We start from the raw sequence: 20,611 nt of genomic DNA on the forward strand, positions 1-20,611 counted from the left end.
AAGCTTTTTCAACTGTCCTGACAACAAGGAAAGAAATCTCCCACCCCACACACTGGTTATCTGAGTGAATTCGCACGACTCCAACAGCTGACGGTGCACAGTGCTCCCACAGCACCTCTGCAGGCTGCAAAGGAGAGGGATGTCCCACAACAACTCAGGCTGCCATTAAACAGATGCACAGCCCTGCTCCCTGCAGAACCCCTCGTGTGCCTCTGCATCCCCATGCCATGCAGCAGCCCATCCTCTCGCCTCGCTGCTGCCACGAGATGCATCCGAGCCGCCCATTATAGCACCATTGTGCCGAGTTTTTAGCTTAAAAGTCCTTGAAAGTTTCCCACTGTGCCGAGTCAAACAAGATCTTTTTCACTTCTCCTCTCTTCCGCGCTAACAATATTTATACTCATTTCTTTTATTGAAATCTATCTGCCGCCTGTTCTATTAAAGCTGCCTGAGTGGCAGCTCCTATTCTCCGGGAGCCCGCAGCCCATCTATTCTCCAGACAATGAGGTACAAGCAGTCTATCTTCTATTGTGCTTCCCGGCCTTCGGCTCTCAAATCTCCCATCTCCAAAAGGCGCCGAGAGGGAGAGGATGGGGATCCTGGGCTGTGCCCCACCGCCATCAGGGGACCTTCAGGTTGGATATTAGGAACATAAATCTCTCCAGAGAGAAGACAGGTTGGAGTGGGGGGGGAGGGACACCCTGTGGAGGTGCTCCAGAACTGTGGGCATGGGTTGGGGTCAGGATTGGGGATCTCAGAGGTCTTTTCCAGCCATGATCCTACGTGACACCTGTGATCACCCGGGGACTTCAGCGTGCTGCTGCTCACGGATGTTTGTGAGCTTCACTCAACTTCTTTGTGAGCAGGAATAAAAAAGGAGCGCTAAGCCCTTTGTCTGCAAGGAGTAGTTCATTGGGAAATAAAAGGATTAGGGAAATTAATATTTAAAGAAACAAAACACAACAACTCAGGGACCAACCACCCCTGAAGGAGGCTCTAACTCAGGAGCAAACGAGCCACACAAAAAAACATCACTGCGTTTCGGTGCACGCAGAGCTGGACCGAGCTAACAGTGGGTGACCCTACAGCACAGGGCTCCTCTCCCTCCCTGTCCCCACTCCCACCTGCAGCCCCAGCCCTCCCCCTGCCCTTCTTCCCTTCCTCTCTCCTCCTCCCCACTATTCTTTCCCCGTTGCCTCTCGCAAGGTGAGAGAGGACAGCGTCGCCAGAATGAAGGATTCTCCTGCATGCCCTCTCCCAGCAGAGGCCCTAATTCATTTTTCATGGCCCCTTGCAGTGACAAAAGCCGCTGCTTCTCTCTTGTAAGCGTGCGCCATGCAATAAGTCAAAGCTGATGTGCATTTTCCCCCTGGGTGCCAAAGCTGTGCTTTTGATTTAATTTGTCCTGTTGTTTGGCTCTCAGCCTTTGCCGGTGAGTTCCTTTGGAGAGGCAGCAAGGTAGGGCCCCATGCATGCAGAAGGGCTGCCTGACAGATGGGGTACAGTGGGTAGTGTTTAAATAATTTGCTGTGATGATACCGAGATGTTGGAGAGTGACAGATGCTCCCGGAGAAAATCACTCAGACAAAGACACGCATCCTGTTTGCAGGAGCTCTGCTCCTCCGTTAAATCCTGTTGCAACTTGGCTTTCCTGGAGCCCGTCCCATTGCTGGCAGCTCTCGTGCTGTCTGGAGGAGAAGCTGCAGTGCACAAGGCTTGGCCCTGGCTAGCACCAAGAAGCGAGCTGCTCCTGTTTGTGAAACACCCCAAAAAATGCCACGCGGGTCCACAGTCACTATGGCAAGAATCCCCACTGCCCTCCAGTCATACAATCACTCAGAAGACCACCAAGATCCCCAAACCCAACCCCACCCCATCCCCACTGTGCCCACAGATCACGTCCCTCAGTGCCACACACCCAATGCTGTGCTGCAGGATGCAGCACCCCCAGCACCCACCCGCCCCTCTGCACCCCATTTTCCTCCACGCTGCTCTGTAAGACAGCTGTGGCACCCGGGGCCATGAGGTCCCTCTGGCTGCAAACCCAAACCCAAAGGCTTTTCCTGCAGGAGAAGCTCTTAAGACGTAACTTCAATCCGAAGCATTTAAATGGCTGTAACCTCTGCTAAGCTGCATTTCAGCCGCATTAAGAAAATATCCCGAGGATGGGAAGCAAGTGGCATAATGGCATTAGAGTGAAAAAATAAGCACCAAGTGCTGGCTAAATCCATTCAGAGCGCTGGCAAGAAGTCCCACGGATGTGGGAAACTTTCCCTGCACGCTAAGCCTGGCCGCCAGCTGCTGAGGAATGGGGGATATTTTCCAGTTCACCCCAACTCTCCTGGGATGAGGAGTGCCCAGCCTGCCTCTTACCCTCTGAACTGGGGCCAGGTGAGGCCGGCTGTTGCCTCTCCATCATCTTTAGCCCATCTTTATTTTTTCAGACACGCTATTTTCCAGCCCAGTGGCCTCGTGCTGTCCCTCGTGTTTTATGGTGCTGACGTCTCCATTTCTGGAGGATCAGCTGCAGTATTGTGGCTTATGGAGAGCAGGGAGACAGGTGGGCTAGGCACGTCTCGGGGTGCTGGGATCCCCGGGAAAAGTGGATGGGGAGTGGGGTCAGTGGAGTGCCAGGGATGGGTGATGCTGGCCCTGGGCACTGGGAGGGACTGGGAATGGGGTGGGGGTGGGGAGGCACTGCTCTGTGAGGGAAAAGCCATTCTAAATAACAGCAGCATAGCACGGGAAGGGGAAAACCCCCTGGGCTACAGCACTGCTGCAGCTTTAAATTATACTACGGGAGGATAAAAATAAAGGAGATGGAGACGGAGACAGAGACCAGGAAGAAAAAGAATTGCCATTGTTTTACCAAGCAGATGGGAAAGTTCAGGGGATCAGAAAAAGACTATTATTATCTTGACTTGACTGTGAGAAGATGGGAAAGGAAGAGGCATTTTTTTCTCCCTGCAGCAAGGAACGCCACGGCAGGAGTCACTTGAGCAAGGAGCTGGACAGAAACAGTGCTCCAGGATCTGGGCACAACACTGGGCTCTGCTTTCTGTCCCCTTCCTGCTGCCAGATGCTGCACCCCACATTGCTGTTGCACAGCCAGGCAGCGGGCATCCATCACCACCTCCAGCTGTGCCACCCTGCCTGCACGGGTCCAGCTGTGCTCCAGATGTGCTCGTGAACACCCCCCCCCGTCCTGCACAGCACGCCTGTGTGAAGCTGAACCAGAAGCATTTCAGCTCTGTGCCCATAGTAGCACACCTGAGATGAGGAAACACTCTTCCTACCCGTGCTTGCAGTAGGGGAAGGGCACAGCCCTTGAAGCCATGGTGCTGGCCCAAGCACCACGCAGGTGTACGACATGGAAAGCACACCAGTGTGGCTTTTTTTCCTTCCAAAATGTCAAGGCTGTGGGACAGGGATGTGTGATGGAGAGCTGATGGCCTCAAGCCGTGCCAGGGGAGGGTCAGGGCACAGCTCGGCCATCCTTCACCCATCACATCCCTCCTTGCAGTCTCTTCCCCACTCCCTAACTTTGTCTCTCCAGCACATCGAGCACGTTTCATCCCTCCTTGCTCTCTCCCTCAGTCCCTAGCCCTTCCCTCACCTCCGTTCCTTTGCCCTGACACCACTGATCCTCCTTGCAGCCGCCTCCTCTGCATCTCCCACACTGAGAGCATCTCACCCCCGGGAGGTGGAACGGGGGCTGGCAACCTGCCCTGCCTAATCCCGCAGCTACTGACTCCTCGTGCACTTAATATTCACGACAGAGAGAAACATTTCACGGCGAATTGGACGCACATTCAACTGGAAATGGAAATTTTATGACTCTTCTCACTCCAAGCCGCAGATTACACCAGCTGAGAAAACATGGAAGCAAATGAACAACCTGTGAACTGTAAAGTATATTAATAATGAAATCACAGCCTGGGAAATGAAGGCTTTATTCTGTTTATATTCTGCTCCATTAATAGAGAGCACTCTCTCTGGCTCCGCCCCATTAGCCAGCAATCTGCACAGAGGAAGAGTGCGAGGCAGGCAGGGGAACGGTGTCATGGGGAGACGGGATGAACCTCTCAGGAGATGCCACCAAAGCATCTCTCTGTGCTGCCTCCACCTGCGGACACTGGGATGCACTGGGACCGGGTGCCTCGTGAGCATGGGGAAGGAAGGGAGCAGAGTGTGATGCTGGGAAGAAGGGCGTGAAGTTCAGCTCGGATATCAGGAAAAACTTCTCTGCAAGAGTGGTGCTGGACTGGCACAGCTGCCCAGGGAGGTGGTGGGGTCAGCTTCCCTGGAGGTGTTAAAGATGCGGCACTGAGGGACACGGCTTAGTGGGTAATGCCAGTCACAGGTGGACAGTTGGGCTAGATCATCTCAGAGTTCTTTTCCAACCTCAACGACTCTATGAATTTGGGGGACATCGGCTCTAAGAGCACCAGAACACACCCAGCAAGGTGCCAGCACCACGGAGTACCCACACAGCTGCCAACCTTTCCCACTGCTGGAGCACAGGGTGGTGCTGACCCTACGAACGAAAGAGGAACGATGCACCAACCTCATCACAACCTCCCATCCCTCCAGGGATGGACGCATCCCTATACCCCCCCGCCCCGAAAAGCCACCCCAATGGGGTGGGCAGACCTGGCCCGTGTGTGACACAGCCCGGCCGGGCTCTCTCCTCCCCCAAACAACTGCCACAGCTTATGCAAAGCACATCACGGGAGCTAAAACGAGACGAGTTTTCTATAGCTGAAGCGACCTGGTGTTGACAGAATGGGGACGCGTTTCCACAGCTCAGATTTTTATAATAATACCTCGAGGGAGTCTCTGGCAAAGTTTGGCCCAAATATAATTAGTTTGCACAGCTATTAGGGGCTGATAAAAGGTTTTAATTTGTGTGGAGATCTCTCGCATCTCAGACACTCCCGTTCCTTGCTCTATCCTCTGCTTCCAAATGCCATCTGACTGTGAACTGCACGTCCTGAGCCAGCGACACAAAGCCCCGCGTGAACCGAGGAAGGAGGGAGTGCTCTGATCACTAAAGAAGAGACAGAAAATCTGGGGAGCTGATGCTGTCAGCACGTTGGGCTTTTGTCTGCCTCGTCCTGCACAAGAAACAAACACACAGAACCCTCCCTGCTGCAGGGATGGGCTGAAATCTGCACCAAGCCAGAATGGGGGATGCTCGGAATGGGGGATGCTCGGAATGGGGGATGCTCGGAATGGGGATGCTCGGAATGGGAGATGCTCGGAGGGGGTGTCACAGAGGGCACTGGGAGCATGGGGAAACTTCCCCCGTCCTGCTGCTGCTGTGTGTGTGCAGGGCTTATGAGATTGTCATGCAAATGGGTCGGGAGCGAGACAAATAAATCTCTATACTCACTGCTATCGCTCTGCACAGGGCCATGGCTCTGCTGTGCTAGGTCTCAGTGCAGATTGAGGCCTCTTGCAACACCACAGGGCCTTGGGAAGGCACTGAGCTCAAGGACAGGAGCCGAGGTGCAGACAGAGCTGTCTGCTTTTTGCTTGGGAAGAGCTTCCCAGGTCCGCTTGCATCCCCTGACGCCAAGGATCTGAGCTCATGCTCTGCCTCTGGTGAGGTGGGAAAGTGTGACTCTGCAAAGCTATGCTTAGGGAATATGCTGAAGCACAGAGGTTGTTTTTTTTTCCCCTCCTTTCTGTAACAGAAAGGCACTGCCTCATTTGTAGCCGGTGGGGGTCTTGCTATTTTTGTGCTAAAATGCATTTTGTAAAGGCAGCTGTGCCAAATATGCAAACAAATCAGCTGAGTGGGTTCATTTCCACCATGTGGAGAAACAAAAATATTACTCTTATATATGTACACATATAGGTACACAGTCTCCTGTTGCTTCGGAATAGCAGGAAGAACAAGGGCATATCAGTGGAGGGGAAATGCTAAAAGGGGCCATCCACAGCTCAGCACACAACATGCATGATGTGTTACCCAGGATTGAGTCAATCCTGCCCCAACTTGCTCCCATAGCGAGCTGTGGGCTCTCTGGGGCTAAATCTTCCCCTTGCTCTTGGCAGGATCCCACTGCTGCTTGCAACGTGTGTGCAAGAATTTTGCAAGCCAACACTGCCTCCATCTTCACCAAAAACTGGTGCCTGTGCCACACTGGTGCCAATGGAGACAGGCCACCAGTGACCCTTCTCCCAATGGATCTGTCCAGAGCATGCTGATTAAATGCACATCAAAATGGGTGGCAGATTTACAGGTTAACAGTGATTTAGTGGAGTGCACTGCAGCCAAATTAATGCCGGCTATAATGTAGTTTACCTCATTAAACAATGCACACCAAGATCCTGTCTGTTGTAAAACAATTGGTCTCTGAAGCCTAGTGTTCATCTTCCAGGGTTGCTGGGAGATAATAAATGGGTAATATTCCGGCGATAATGGTAATGGAGTCACGGCTCAGAGCTAATATTATGGCAAAGCAGTAATTATTTCAACAGTAAACAAGGGGACGGTTGAGCTGCCGACAGGATTGGAGCCTGTTGAAATGCTTCAGTTAATTTAGCTGGAGGCCAGGCCTGCAGTGCCTCCTGCAAGGAGGATGAGGGTGCTGGCTGAGCCATCGGCCTCTGCAGGCATTCAGAGCCTCAGTGCTGGAGAAAGGCCACTGAGACCAGGAGGACACACGCAACAAGGCGAGATGTGTTCGACGGAGCGGCCAAACCAGTCCACCTCAACCCAGTCTAACCCAACTGAGCACAACTAAACCTAACCCAACCCAGCCAGGTTCAACACAGCCTCACCCAACTTAATCCAATCTAACTCAACCCAACTCAGCCCAACCCGGCCTCACTCAACCCAACTCAACTCAACTCAACCCAACCCAACCCCACTCAACTCAACCCAACCCAACCCAACTCAACCCACCCCAACTCAACTCAACCCAACCCAATGATGCAGCTCTGGGTTGGCTCTCTGCTCCAGCCACTGGAGGTTCAATTCCCTTCCTTTAGACATTGCTACCGTTGGCCCACCCAACATTTCCAAATGTCCTTCTTCACAAAGAGGGGCTCACACTCCTCCTTTCACCAAAGCTGTAGTTGGCTCTGGTGTTTGCTCAGCCCAAGAAGATTCACACGACTACATTCCCTCCCTGTCATCTAAATGTACAAAAGAAAGTTGAGACAGGTACATTGACCTCCTCCAACATCTTCTGAACCTTCAACAGGAGCTGAGAGATGGTGTAAAAACATAAGACCCAGGAGGAACACAGCAGCAGCCCCGCAAAAATCAGCTGCTCTTCGTGAAAACCACTGCCCTGTTAAAATGATCAGCAGAGAGCACAACACTCTGTCACTTAAGTTAAAGTGGTGACTTGAGGCATGGTTACAGGGACCTTCCCTGGGGACAAGGAGAGCCCTTGCTTCTCTCAGCATGTCCTGTCCAGGCTTCAGCCCAGTGTCCCAAGGCATCTCCTGCCCGCAGAACCAGAAAGTATCTGTAAAGATTAGGGGCAGCAAGCAATGTACTCAATGGGCAAACATCTGGAGGGAGGGGACGTGTCCCTTTCCTGGGGACATGCAACTCCTCAAGCTGGATGTTTTTTCAGCAGCTTTTCCTCTTGTTTTAAGCCCTGCCAAGAGCCACAGAGAATCAATATATCCAAATATACCACACTTCTCCCAGAGTCCCTTTGCTGCTTTGCTGCTGATGTATAGACAGATGATCTCAAGAGACCTCTGCCACATTAGGCCACCGTGTCTCATCTATCTTAAGTGCATATACAAGCTGTGATTACTCCCACACCCAAGCACCTCACGTCCTGAATGCATTTAGCCTCCCCTCAGCCCTGCCAGGCGAGGGACTGCTGTCTCACCTCTCCCAGGGAGGAAGCACAGGTTAACAGAGCTGCTCAGAGCTGGGTCATGGCAGGATGGGGCCCTCCATGCATCGTGTCCCCCTCGAGATGCTGCCTGGCCCAGCAGCAAGGCAGCAGTGGGCTCGTGGGGCAGGGCTGGGCTTTGCACAGGCTCCTGCTTTCATTGCTGTGCCTAATCCTAGGATTAATGAGGGATTCTCGCTATAAAGACCTCTTGATCAGCCCTCTTATGAGTAAATACACCATCAAGCCAAACCATAATGTTTTCCTACCCTGGCAGCCTCCTGTCTTAAGCCTTACACCAGAATCCATCATACTACAGCAATAATCAAACAGCAATTAGACAAAACCATGGCAGAAAAGTCTATCAAGGGTTGTTAAGGATGACGAGTTGGACGCAGCCCCTGGCTCCGCGTGGCTGTGAGCCCTTGGTGCTGCTCACTGCAGTTCATCAGCACTTTTCCTGAGCGTAACAGGACGAGTCTCGTGCCTGCCGCAGGGATGCATTTGTTCACCAAGAGATGAAAGCCAGACTGACAACATGGCAATCACCATGACAACATCAGAGTTACCCAAAAAATAAATAAAGAGCTCGGTAACTATGGAAACACCTGCGGGACCAAAACCACACCGTTGACTAGAAGGTCTCACCATCGTTTATGGTGCGTACGTATGCAAACACCTCTTTATTGCTGCACACACAGCAGTGCCAAGCATCCCATGTGTCCTCTGAAACGATGCTGCTGCCCTCACCCTGGATGTTACACCTTGACACGAGTCCTTCTCTCTTCTCCTCCTCCCTTTACCTTGCTGGGAACACCTCTCTCCTGACTGACATCCCAATGAGGTTGGCACATAGGGATGGAGCTGGCTTGCTAGGTGCTGGAGCTTGGCTTCCCAAGTGGGTTTTCTGCCAGGTGTCACAGCTGTGGCCTCTCAGCAGAGCCCTGAGATGGAGGTACATGTCTGCACCCACCTCCTATTTCTATTTCAACCTATGCACTGACAGGAGACAGGTGGCTGAGAAGGGACTGCAGTGGGATGGATCACTGGGGAGTTGAGCTGCTTTGGTGTCAATCCCCGGGGAAACCAGACTGCATGTTCCTTCCAGTGAGCACTCTTCTTTGCTCCAGTTCCCACCAAGGACCACAGAGCAGACTGAGAGCTGCCAAGAAAATAAGAAAGCCTCTGAAGTGCTGCTGTGCAGAGGAGCACTTGTTGGTGCAAGTATGGGAAGCAGCTCCTCCAGCTCTGGCATGGCAGCAGCCAGCTTTGGGTCCTGGTTCTCCAAATCACAGCATCTCCTCCCAGGGCATCTTCTACAGCTTCTCTGCACGCCTGCCCTGGCTCTTATTTCAGTCCTTGTACTTCAAAACCTTGTCTCCTGTACGCATGCAGAATTGGAAACGGGGAAATAGAGCCAGGGAGAGGAACAGGAGCTACATGCAGCCACCAGAGCTGTCCTGGGCCATCCCTGTGCTCAGCACCCTCCTCTGTCAGGCAGTGAGAGCCAGGTAAATCTTTGCAATCATTTGCTCTCTTTGAGCTTTGAAGGCAGAATGCCTAATCATGGCCAAAATCGGGTAAGAGCTGCTGCTGCAAATTACACAGCACCACAGGTAATTTCTGATTAGCTCACTCTTCCTCTCGTGATGCATCCTCAGTTTCCATAGCAGCTAAGTCCTAAGTAAAATGGAAACATCTGGTTCAAGCGCAGGTAAAGATTCCCTGGGGAAAGAAACCTGCAGGATGGCAGCAAACAGCAAAAATAGCCCCTGTGAAAGTGAGAGGCACCGGGATCCTGGTTAGGAGAGGATGGATGGGTGCAGGGGAGGAAAGCAGGGAGTGGGAGAGGAGGGTCCTGAGGGCAGGAGGGATGCGGGATGGAGAAAAGGCTCTTTCAGAGGCTCCTGTTGAGAGAGCAGGTTGAGATGGAACCAACTCTGGGAGGGGGGGAAGGATCTGGCCCAGCAGCTCATACGGTGCAGACAAAGAGCAAAACCCAACAGAGCTGCACTGAGCAGCTGGACAAAGGGAGCTGACACTGTGCCATCCATCCCTGCTGCCACCAGGACACCCCCACGGAGAACACGAGTGGTGTGGGGCAGCAGCCCACGCCAGGGTTAGAGGAGGCCGAATGCAAGCACTGGGTTGGAAGATGGGGGAGGCAGGTTGTGGGGTGTCTACCCCAGCCCCAGATGCCCCATGAACGTCACAGCCCCCTGGAAACACCAGGGCAGCAAAGCACAAAAGAGATGCCCCAGAACAGCAGGGAAAGGACTCTGAAGTAATACAGCCCCGAATGGGTGTGCACGGGAATTCGCTTCCCAGCGGTCCCACCCACACAGTTCTGCTCAGGGTTTGCTTTCCAATTAACAAGGCTACCAATTAACGCTCTCTCGTCGCTTCGCACCATTTCCAGCCCCTCTTCGACGCAACGTGGGAGGTTCCCCGGGGGGCTCTCAGCACACAGCCCCCTGCCACACGCAGCCCCAGCACTCCCAGCACACGGCACAACCCCAACCTGGTACCCACCAGGCAGGAAAAAAACCCCATAACTCCTCTCCCGGACCAGGAGAGATGTTTCCCTAACAAAACTCCACGCTCCTGCATCCAGGCTTGTCTTTTCAGTGCTCTCTGCCTTCCCTTTGCAGCTCCAGCAGCAGGGGGAGCAGGCAGCAGCACCTCCCAGCCCTCCTGGTGGTATTTTGGGCGATGTGTGGCTCTTACCTTTGGGCGAGATGTGTCTCCAGGTGATGGTGGGGTCTGGCCTGCCCGTGGCTATGCAGGTGAGGCTGACGTTGCCACCTTCATTGATGGAGATGTCGGAAGAGATCTCGGTAATTTTCGGCGACACTGCAGCGACACAGAAGAGGGAAACACGAATGTGACAAAATGCTCTCAGTGATACGGTCTGGTTTTCGGGCGGTGCTGTGTGGAGCCAGGAGTTGGACTCAGTGATCCTTACGGTCCCTTCCAACCCGAGATACCCCACCATTCTACAATCCTGTGGCTTAAATCTGCCACCCCGCTGCAACACGAGCCCCTGAGCACACACATGGCATAGGTCCAGACCCAAAAAGGGGATACAAGGAGAGATGAGGAGCAAATGGGGTACTCCCCACCCAGCTGCTGCTCCCAAGGACCCCGTCCCTTTTCGTCCCCACCCCGGCTGCTGCACGCACACTGAGCTGCAATGACTGCAATGGCCTTGCACACACTGCCTCTGCTGTGCAGGTAAGTAATTTATTGATCCGTAAAGCACTCCAAGACGCTCTGGAAGGGATTATGTCATGCCAGTGCCGTGCAATAAAATAAGAAATGATGGATTTTTTGTGAACATGAGGGTGATTTAGGGTTTGTAGTTGGAAGTGTAGTTAAAGTACATTTTAAGTGGAAATCAAGGTGGGTAATGAATTATTCCCTGTTTTGAAGGCCTTCTGGGAGTTCATTTTTTTGCTGCTCTGGGCACGACTGCTAATCTGCTAATCATGCACTGGATGACGAGCGTGGATCACACGGTCCCAGACTTGGGGGCCCTGGGCAGGACAGCAAACGGGAAGGCAACACCAAAGGAAACATTAAAATTCATCAGTGTCATTAAGCCCAATGTTAAGGGCATGTGTCTCCTGGGATGGGCGGCTGGGAGATGCTCTGCCAACAGTCCGTGGAGATTCAGTTAATGACCAAGTGCTGCGAGTGGGGAGAAGCCAAGAAACCGATGCGTGCTTCCCACGACAGAGCTTCTGGGATCACACAGCCCATGGAGGTCTGACTGCTGCTGTTCAGAGGTGGGAAGGGACTGAAAGAGCATGGCTGCCCAATGAGTGCACCCTGGGGGTGGTCCACAACTGTGGAGATGCGGCACTGAGGGACGTGGGTAATACTGTGGGAGGTGGATGGTTGGACTGGATGATCTCAAATGCCTTTTCCAGCCCTAACATTCCTAAGGAGCCCAGCTGACTGTGGGTCCCACACAGCGAGGACGTAGGTTCATAGGTTCATAAGGTTGGAAAGGACCTACAAGATCATCTAGTCCAACCATCCTCCTATCACTATCCCTACCCAACTACTAAATCAAATCCCTTAGCACCTCATCTAAACGCTTCTTGAGCAGTGATCTGCCATCTCCCTTGCAACTCCCCTGCACCAAGGAGGAGCCCTGGTGATGTTTTTAATTAACAGATTGGCATCACTCATGTTTGGTTTGAGACTGGAGAACAGCACACACATCCTTCCCATTGCGATTCCAGTGCAGCACGTGAGGATTTGCATCCCCACACGTGACGGACAGAAATCCACGGTCACATTCAACAACCAGGTCCTAAAGCATAACCAAAACAATTCAAACTTCCCTTTCCACTTCTCCACGTCCTCTTTCCAGGACGAGGTGAGTGCTGGGGAGCAGGCGAGCGACGGCGTCAGCAAAGTCTTTAGGAAACGCTTAAATTAAAAAGCGGCAGGATTTAACGCGACAGTTATTGTATGCTAATTAAACGTTTGAATAATTAACCACGCGCACTACGTAAAATGCCTTTCTTGAGACTTAGCAGGTACATCGTAAGGCTTTTACTACACTAGAGAGGGAAACTTCAATAAATAAGTGATCGCAAGTATACATTTAACATTATTTAACGGCCGCCGGTGCTGCTGTTCCCTCTGCATTAAAGGCTTTACCCATCAGTCGGCACTGCCACAGCACCAGGGCAGAGGAGAAATTCCTTCTGCTGAGCACGGGATGCAGATGGAGCTGCACCCCAATGGGAATGAATAAATAAATAAAGCTAAATAAACGCCGGCCTCCCAGGCGGGAACCTCTCCTTGCGGGCAGTCCTTTTGTGTTCAGCATCTCTCCTGCTCAGAAGTGATTAAACATGGCAGTGTTGGCCAAGCTGCTCCAGTGACACAGTGCAGATTTCCCCCGAGTCTGGCTGGTGTTTCATCGATCTGAATTCTGCTTTTTTTTCCCCTCCTTTTTTTAACCTGCCACAGTGATGGGAAAGGTCTCGGTGCTGCGCCGGACTGCGAGCCCAGAGCTCAGCTGGACTTTCCTGCACGGAGTCCCTGGGACAGAAAGCAGCGTGCTTAAATATTTAACCAAGCCATATGGCACGTTACACACTCAGGGTGTTCAGTCAGGTGATAGATGCCTGTGCAGCTCCAAGCATATGCACTTGCCTACACAGATGTATTCCCTGACTTGTGCTGTGTGCGCACGCACTCTCCTGCCCCTGGCACATCCATCCCAGAGCCAACACAGGTGCAAACACCCTGCAGTGCCAAACACTGCGCCGTGCTCAGATGCTGAGTACCTGCACCAGCAAATTGGAGCAAACTCACCCCCACATAGAGGGGAAGGAGACCAGCACGAGCCTGCAAGGGTGCGGGCAATGAGGAACTGTGTTTTTTGCACCTAAATCAGGTCAGGAGATGGGGCTGCAGCACCTCTGCCTGCTGCCTGTGCAAGGGATATTGCTGGAGAGTGCACCCAAGGAGTCCCCTAGAGCCCAGCATCACTCCCACTGCACGAGTGTGAGTCCTCGTGATCAACTGCTTTGGAGTCGGCACAGCCGGAGCTGCAGTGGCTGATTGAGGTACAGGGTGGGTTTTCGGGAGGTTCCAGTCTCTCGGGAACCGAGTGAGAGCAGCTAGTCCCGGCAGACCCCGGCAGCTCTCTCTCGCGAGAGGCTGACGTGGCGTAGGCGTTGCCAGGGAAACGGCGGGGGATTTAAAACGATCAGAACCCGGAAGTACCGCTCAGTCCTCGTGATCAACTGCTTTGGAGTCGGCACAGCCGGAGCTGCAGTGGCTGATTGAGGTACAGGGTGGGTTTTCGGGAGGTTCCAGTCTCTCGGGAACCGAGTGAGAGCAGCTAGTCCCAACGGCTGTTCTCGCGAGAGGTTAACGAAGCGTTAACGAGGCACAGGTGTTAACGAGGTAGGTGTTAACGAGGCATAGGCGTTGCCAGGGTTTCAGCGCCCTCGCCCACACTCCTCAGCTGATTAGGGCTGAAGGGGTATATCCCTGAAGGGCTCAGGGAGGGCCGCGAAGTATCACATTCAATTCATATCTATATATATATTATTATAAACCATTATTTATTTATTTACTCTCAATTTTTTTTTTCGTTTCTTTGTTTTTATTTTTTTCTGTCATGGTCTCTACAAGACAGAGGGCTTGCCTTAAGAAGGCTGTGGCGACCCAGACAGAAGGTCTGCCTAGAAGTGTGGCTACACAGGTCTCTGGTTGCAAGGAGTGTCAGAGCCTGCTACTACTAGATGAGGGTGCTAAGCAGTTCTCCTGTGCAAGGTGTGAGCAGGTGGAAGATCTGCTTAACATGGTGGTTGAATTGAAGGAGGAGGTTGAGAGACTGAGGGCCATCAGGGACTGTGAGAGGGAGATTGACTGGTGGAGTAACTCCCTAGAGTGCCAGAGAGAAAGGTACCAGGGAGATCCCCCACAGTTTCTGGTGGACTCCCTGACCTGTCCCCGTAGGGCAGAAGGGGGATATCTGAGGGATAGGGAGGGCTGGCAGAGAGTCCCTACTCGGTGCCGTGGGCGATCTCCCCCTCTGCCTCCCCAGTGCCCCCAGATACCCCTAAGCAATAGATTTGCAGCATTGGAAGTTGAAGAGGTGATAAGGGGTGAAGTGCAGGAAGATTCCCGCAGGAGGTCACCAATGGCAAGGCAGTCACCTCCGTGCATTGAGACTGCTGCTACTAAGAAAGAAAGGAAGGTGATCGTAGTGGGTGGCTCACTTCTAAAGGGAACTGAGGGCCCCATTTGCAGACCAGACCCAAACCGCAGGGAAGTGTGCTGTCTCCCTGGGGCTCGAATCAGGGACATTACTAGAAGACTCCCGGACTTGATACGCCCCACTGACTACTACCCATTACTAGTAGTTCAGGCAGACTGCAATGAAATATCTCAGAGAAGTCTGCGAACTATGAAAAGAGATTTTAGGGGATTAGGGCGATTAGTTCAAGGGGTGGGAGCACAAGTGGTGTTTGCTTCCATACCTTCTGGGGCGGTGAAGGACACAGAATGGGCTAGGAAAACACAAGTGATGAATAACTGGCTGAGAGGTTGGTGTAGAGATAGACACTTTGGGTTTTTTGACCATGGGACAGTTTACTCGGCTCCTGGCCTGTTATCTGTTGATGGGACACACCTATCCCAAAGGGGGAAACGAATCCTAGCACAGGAGCTAGCCGGACTCATTGAGAGAGCTTTAAACTAGCTGTGACGGGGGAAGGGGATAAAACAGGGCTCTCCAGTAAAGAGCCTAAGGAGGCTGTGCTGAAAAAAGGGGTGAGGCAGATATCTCAGCTGAAGTGCATCTATACCAATGCACGCAGCATGGGCAATAAACAAGAAGAGCTTGAAGCCATTGTGAGGCAGGCTAACTATGACCTTGTAGCTATTACAGAAACATGGTGGGACCTCTCCCATGACTGGAATACTGGGATTGATGGCTACAAGCTATTCAGAAGGGATAGACAGGGAAGAAAGGGTGGTGGCATAGCTCTCTATATCAAAGAGTGTTTTGATGTTGAAGAACTAGTGGTTGGAAATGACAAAGTAGAGTGTCTATGGATAAGGATCAGGGGGATAGTCCTTAGGAGTGACATCGTGGTGGGGGTCTGTTACAGACCACCTAGTCAGGATGAAGAAATAGATGAGATGTTCTATAAACAACTCGTAGATGTTGCACGATGGCCAGCACTCGTTCTCATGGGGGACTTCAACTTCCCTGATATATGCTGGAAATACAATACTGCGCAGAGGAAGCAGTCCTTGAGATTTCTAGAATGTGTGGATGATTGCTTCCTGACTCAGCTGGTGCAAGAGCCTACCAGGGGAGATGCCTTGCTTGACCTACTTTTCACTAACAGGGAAGGACTAGTAGGGGATGTGAAGGTTGGAGATTGTCTTGGCCAGAGTGACCATGAAATGGTGGAGTTTGCTATTCTGGGTGCCGTCAAGAGGATGACTAGCAAAACTATTACCTTGGACTTCCGGAGGGCAGACTTTGACCTGTTCAGGACACTTGTTGCAAGGGTCCCTTGGGACTTGCTCCTGAAGGGTAAAGGGGTCCAGGAAGCCTGGATGCTCTTCAAGATGGAAATCTTAAAGGCACAGGAGCAGGCAGTCCCGGAGTCCTGTAAGTCAAGCCGGAGGAGCAAAAGACCAGTGTGGATGAACCGGGATCTTTTGTTGAGACTCCGAGAGAAAAGGAGAGTCTATGTCCTCTGGAAGATGGGTCAGGCTACTTGGGGTGACTACAGAGAACTGGCCAAGATCTGCAGGCAGAAAATTAGAAATGCTAAAGCCCAGCTTGAAATTAGGCTGGCTACTGCTGTAAAGGAGAACAGGAAACCCTTTTACAAATATATTAACAGCAGGAGAAAAACTAAGGAAAATTTCCCTCCTTTACTCAACGAGGCAGGCAATATAACCACAGATGATAAGGAAAAGGCTGAGGTTCTCAATGCCTTCTTCACATCTGTCTTTAATAGACAGGACAGTTGTCCACATGGTACTTGCCCTGACCTGGAAGTCCGGGACGGGGTGCATAATGCACCCCCTGTGATTCAAGCAGAGACGGTCAGAGATCTTCTCCTCCATCTGAACTGCCACAAGTCCATGGGGCCAGATGGGATCCACCCAAGGGTGCTGAGGGAGCTAGCAGAGGTGATTGCCGAGCCACTTTCTGCCATCTATCAGCATTCCTGGTTATCTGGAGAGGTCCCACAAGATTGGAGGCTTGCTGATGTGACTCCCATCTTCAAGAAAGGCCGTAAGGAAGACCCGGGGAACTACAGGCCTGTCAGCCTGACCTCGGTATCAGGGAAAGTTATGGAACAGATGATATTGAGGGAGATCACACGACACGTGCATGGCAATAAAGGGATCAGACCCAGCCAGCACGGGTTCACCAGGGGCAGGTCGTGCTTGTCCAACCTCATCTCCTTCTATGACTGGGTGACCAGACAGGTAGATGAGGGAAAGGCTGTTGATGTAGTCTACCTGGACTTCAGCAAGGCCTTTGACACGGTCTCCCACAGTATTCTCCTAAGGAAACTGGCAGCCCGTGGTGTGGACAGGTTCACTCTTCTCTGGGTGGAGAACTGGCTGGAGGGCCGTGCCCAGAGGGTAGTGGTTAATGGAGTTAAGTCCAGCTGGCGTCCTGTAACGAGTGGTGTCCCCCAAGGGTCAGTTTTGGGGCCCATCTTGTTTAATATCTTTATTGATGACCTAGACGAGGGAATTGAGTGTACCCTCAGTAAGTTTGCAGATGACACAAAGCTGGGAGGATGTGTCAAACTGCCTGAGGGTAGGGAGGCCCTTCAGAGGGATTTGGATAGGCTGAACAGCTGGGCTGAGCAAAATGGGATGAGGTTCAATAAGACCAAGTGCCGGGTCCTGCACTTTGGCCACAATAACCCCATGCAATGCTATAGGCTTGGGGCAGAATGGCTTGAAGAATGTAGAGAGGAAAAGGACCTGGGGGTGTTGGTTGATGCTCGGCTCAACATGAGCCGGCAGTGTGCACAGGTGGCTAAGAAGGCCAACAGCATCCTGGCCTGTATTAGAAATAGTGTAGCCAGCAGGAGCAGGGAGGTGATCATCCCCCTGTACTCAGCTCTGGTACGGCCGCACCTCGAGTACTGTGTTCAGTTTTGGGCCCCTCACTACAAGAAGGACATTGAGGCCCTGGAGCGTGTTCAGAGAAGGGCAACAAAACTGGTGAGGGGTCTGGAGCACAAGTCTTATGAGGAGCGGCTGAGGGAGCTGGGATTGTTTAGTCTGGAGAAGAGGAGGCTCAGAGGAGACCTTATAGCACTCTACCACTTCCTGAAGGGGGGTTGTGGTGAGGAGGGGGTAGGCCTCTTCTCCCTGATAAGTAATGACAGGACGAGAGGGAATGGCCACAAGTTGCGCCAGGGAAGATTTAGATTAGACCTCAGGAAGCATTTCTTTTCTGAAAGAGTGGTCAGGCACTGGAATGGCCTGCCTAGGGAGGTGGTTGAGGCACCATCCCTAGCGCTGTTCAAGAAGCGTTTAGATGAGGTGCTTAAGGACTTAATTTAGTAGTTGGGTAGAGATAGTGATAGGAGGATGGTTGGACTAGATGATCTTATAGGTCCTTTCCAACCTTATGAACTTATGAACTTATGAACTTATGAACGAGCACTGCAGAGCCCCAGCAGTGCCCACGCCAGCAGCCTGCCAGCGAGATGGGCTCTGCTGGTAAGGCTTGCTTCCCCCTCATAAAACATGCAAACCTCCATCCTCCAGCACGAGCAACATCTGCTCCAGATCAAAGGCAACAGCAAAGAACATCTATAAAAGCATCTTGAAGCAAGAAAAAGAGGGAGACTCAGACTTGCGTTCTGCGGGCGATCTGTGATGTGCACTCGCAGCTTCCTGAGCATCAGGCTGCTGGAGCTGGTGCCTTTAATAACAGCCTCTTTCCACTGCTGCCCACAGACTTCTCTGTGTTTTACAGCATGCTGCTAGCAGGGCCCTGCTGCTGGAGCCCCAGCCCTGCTCACCACACTGCCACGCATTGCTCCGAGCACACACTGCTGCACCCATGGTGTAGGGCTGCCTGGGATGGGGGCTGGGACCCCCACACCAAGCTGCTCCCTAGAAACATAAATCATAAGGATCAGAGAAGACCTCTCAGCTCCCCAAGCCAATCCCAACCCACCCTGCCCACGTCCCTCAGTGCCACATCCCCACAGCTCTGGAACAGCCCCACGGACAGTGACTCCCTCCCCACTCCCTGGGCAGCAGTGCAGTGCAGTACTGCACTTTCAGACGATAATTCTTTCCTAAAATGGGTTTCTAAATCAGTTGGTGTGAAAGCAGAAGGGGCATCATCCTTCCATAGCACCAGCACAACTCAGGAGCTGCACTGATCCACGGAGTAGGAGGAAAAGAAAGCATCCTCAGAGCCTGCTTCCAGTTATGCTGTGGGGCCATGCAGGCTCGTACATAAAATACTTCCAATTTCAGGTGCAGACCCCACCCTGGGTTTGCACAATCTCTTGTCTCAGCTCCAACAAAGGGCCCAACCCCCCTCCCTGCACAGACCTGGCACCAGGAGAGGAGCCGGGAAACGAAGAGGACATACATAATGACCTTAATAAGCAATTAATAAATAACTAATGGCAATTGCTCGTTTTAAAGCAAGGCGTAATGAGATGTGTCATACAGCACCGAGATGTAACTAAATGATTTCCCGAGTAGATAACGGCTCCTATTGCAGCACAGCTCTCCGAGCTTGGAGGACACCAGATTTTTTACACCCGTCTCTGCAGCAGGTTATATGGCAAGGCATGGAAATAACTCAGAGGGGGAGGAGGGGAAAAGACGTTCCCAATCATTCATTAGTAAAGTATTTGTGAATGCAGATATAATTCACGGCGGAAGCTGCAGGGCGTCTGCAGGCAAACTTTATAGCTAAGTGCCAAAAGGGAGCCCGATCCGATTCCACTTACAATGGCATAAATCTGTGCTGCTCCTGCTGTCCTCAACAGGGGATGTGCCAGAATAAACGGCACAAAAGCAGAGTCAGGTCTCAAGCACCTGGACTTCCCTCTGACACTGAGGAGGGTGCTGGTCCTCTGCTTTGGGGGCTCTAGAAGGATTCGGGTCCTTATGCTCCCATCTGCCCCACGAAAGGGAGAAACATTTGAAACCAAGCCCCACATCCTGAGGGGGGGGAGGGGGTGAAGCAAGAGTTTGCTGAGTGTGGTTGATAATAAATGGCTTCAGTGTACAGCCAGAATTCACGCCTGGGAGAACCCATTTCTGCTTTCACATTATGGTGCCCAAAGGAGGTAAGAATCATTGAGTCACTGAATCATTTGAGCTGGAAGGGACCTCAGAGGCCACCTGGTCCCACTCCGTGCATTTAACAGGGACAGCTCCGTCAGTGCTCACTCCCCATCCTGGGTGTCTGCAGGGACACTGTGCAACAGCTCTGGTCACTTCCTTCCCTAAAAGGACTCTAACGACGCAGATCTCCTTTATAAACCACTTCATGCTTCTCACGCAAACGAAAGTGAAAAAAACGAAGCTGTAAGAAAGAAGTTTTTCCACCGTCAGCCATGAAGAGACACAGCTGAAGAAAGACTGCTCGACAGATCAGCTCCCTGTCTAGACAGATCTCATTTTCGGCTCCACGCACGCCGCACACAGCGAGGATCCCGTTTCCAGCTCCTGCTTTTTGCCCCCGAGTCACCTGGGATTCCCCCTGCCAGACAAGCAACGCCTCAGGAAAAGCAGAAAATTGAAGAAAAGCAGAAAATTGAAGGAACTCAGAGCCTTCAGACATCTTGTCAGCATCACTGACACCTCCACGGCCATCCAACTGACAACGAGTGGGGACACACGGGGGCTGCAGGGACCCCCGGGAGATGTCACCGCGCGGGGACGAGCGCACGCGGCCAAGTTTGAACACGCCGCCTCGCTAATACAAAGCTTGTCAAACCCATCACCTCGAAATGCTGAACGTCTTTATTAGATTCCTTTATCTCCCCCCGAGATCGGAGGGACACGACGAGACGATTCTCAGCGGAGATGTCATCATCCAGAAACTAATTAAAGGCTGTGCGGGAAGTCGGGCCACGCGCACTCTGGAGAACAAAACGCATTAGCAACCGGAGTGGAGAAAAATATTACAAGTGAACTTCAGATCAGAGAGGGAGAGAGAGGGATTTGACAATAAC

At 52.2% G+C, this 20,611-nt stretch overlaps 1 protein-coding gene across 11 annotated transcripts in view; it reads right to left on the reverse strand.

The window, feature by feature from the left end:
- Positions 1-20,611, reverse strand: part of LOC136049962 (protein CEPU-1) — a 233,544-nt gene that overhangs the window by 9,569 nt on the left and 203,364 nt on the right. For all 11 annotated transcript variants that reach the window (XM_065738558.1, XM_065738561.1, XM_065738567.1 and 8 more), the window contains one exon: positions 10,599-10,724. In XM_065738558.1, the coding sequence (XP_065594630.1) occupies positions 10,599-10,724 (126 nt within the window). The remainder of the gene's footprint in view (positions 1-10,598; positions 10,725-20,611) is intronic.

This window comes from Cyrtonyx montezumae, unplaced genomic scaffold, assembly GCF_038088225.1.
Source record: "Cyrtonyx montezumae isolate F1298 unplaced genomic scaffold, pur_monq_1.0 scaffold_22, whole genome shotgun sequence".
NCBI classification, from domain to species: domain Eukaryota; kingdom Metazoa; phylum Chordata; class Aves; order Galliformes; family Odontophoridae; genus Cyrtonyx; species Cyrtonyx montezumae.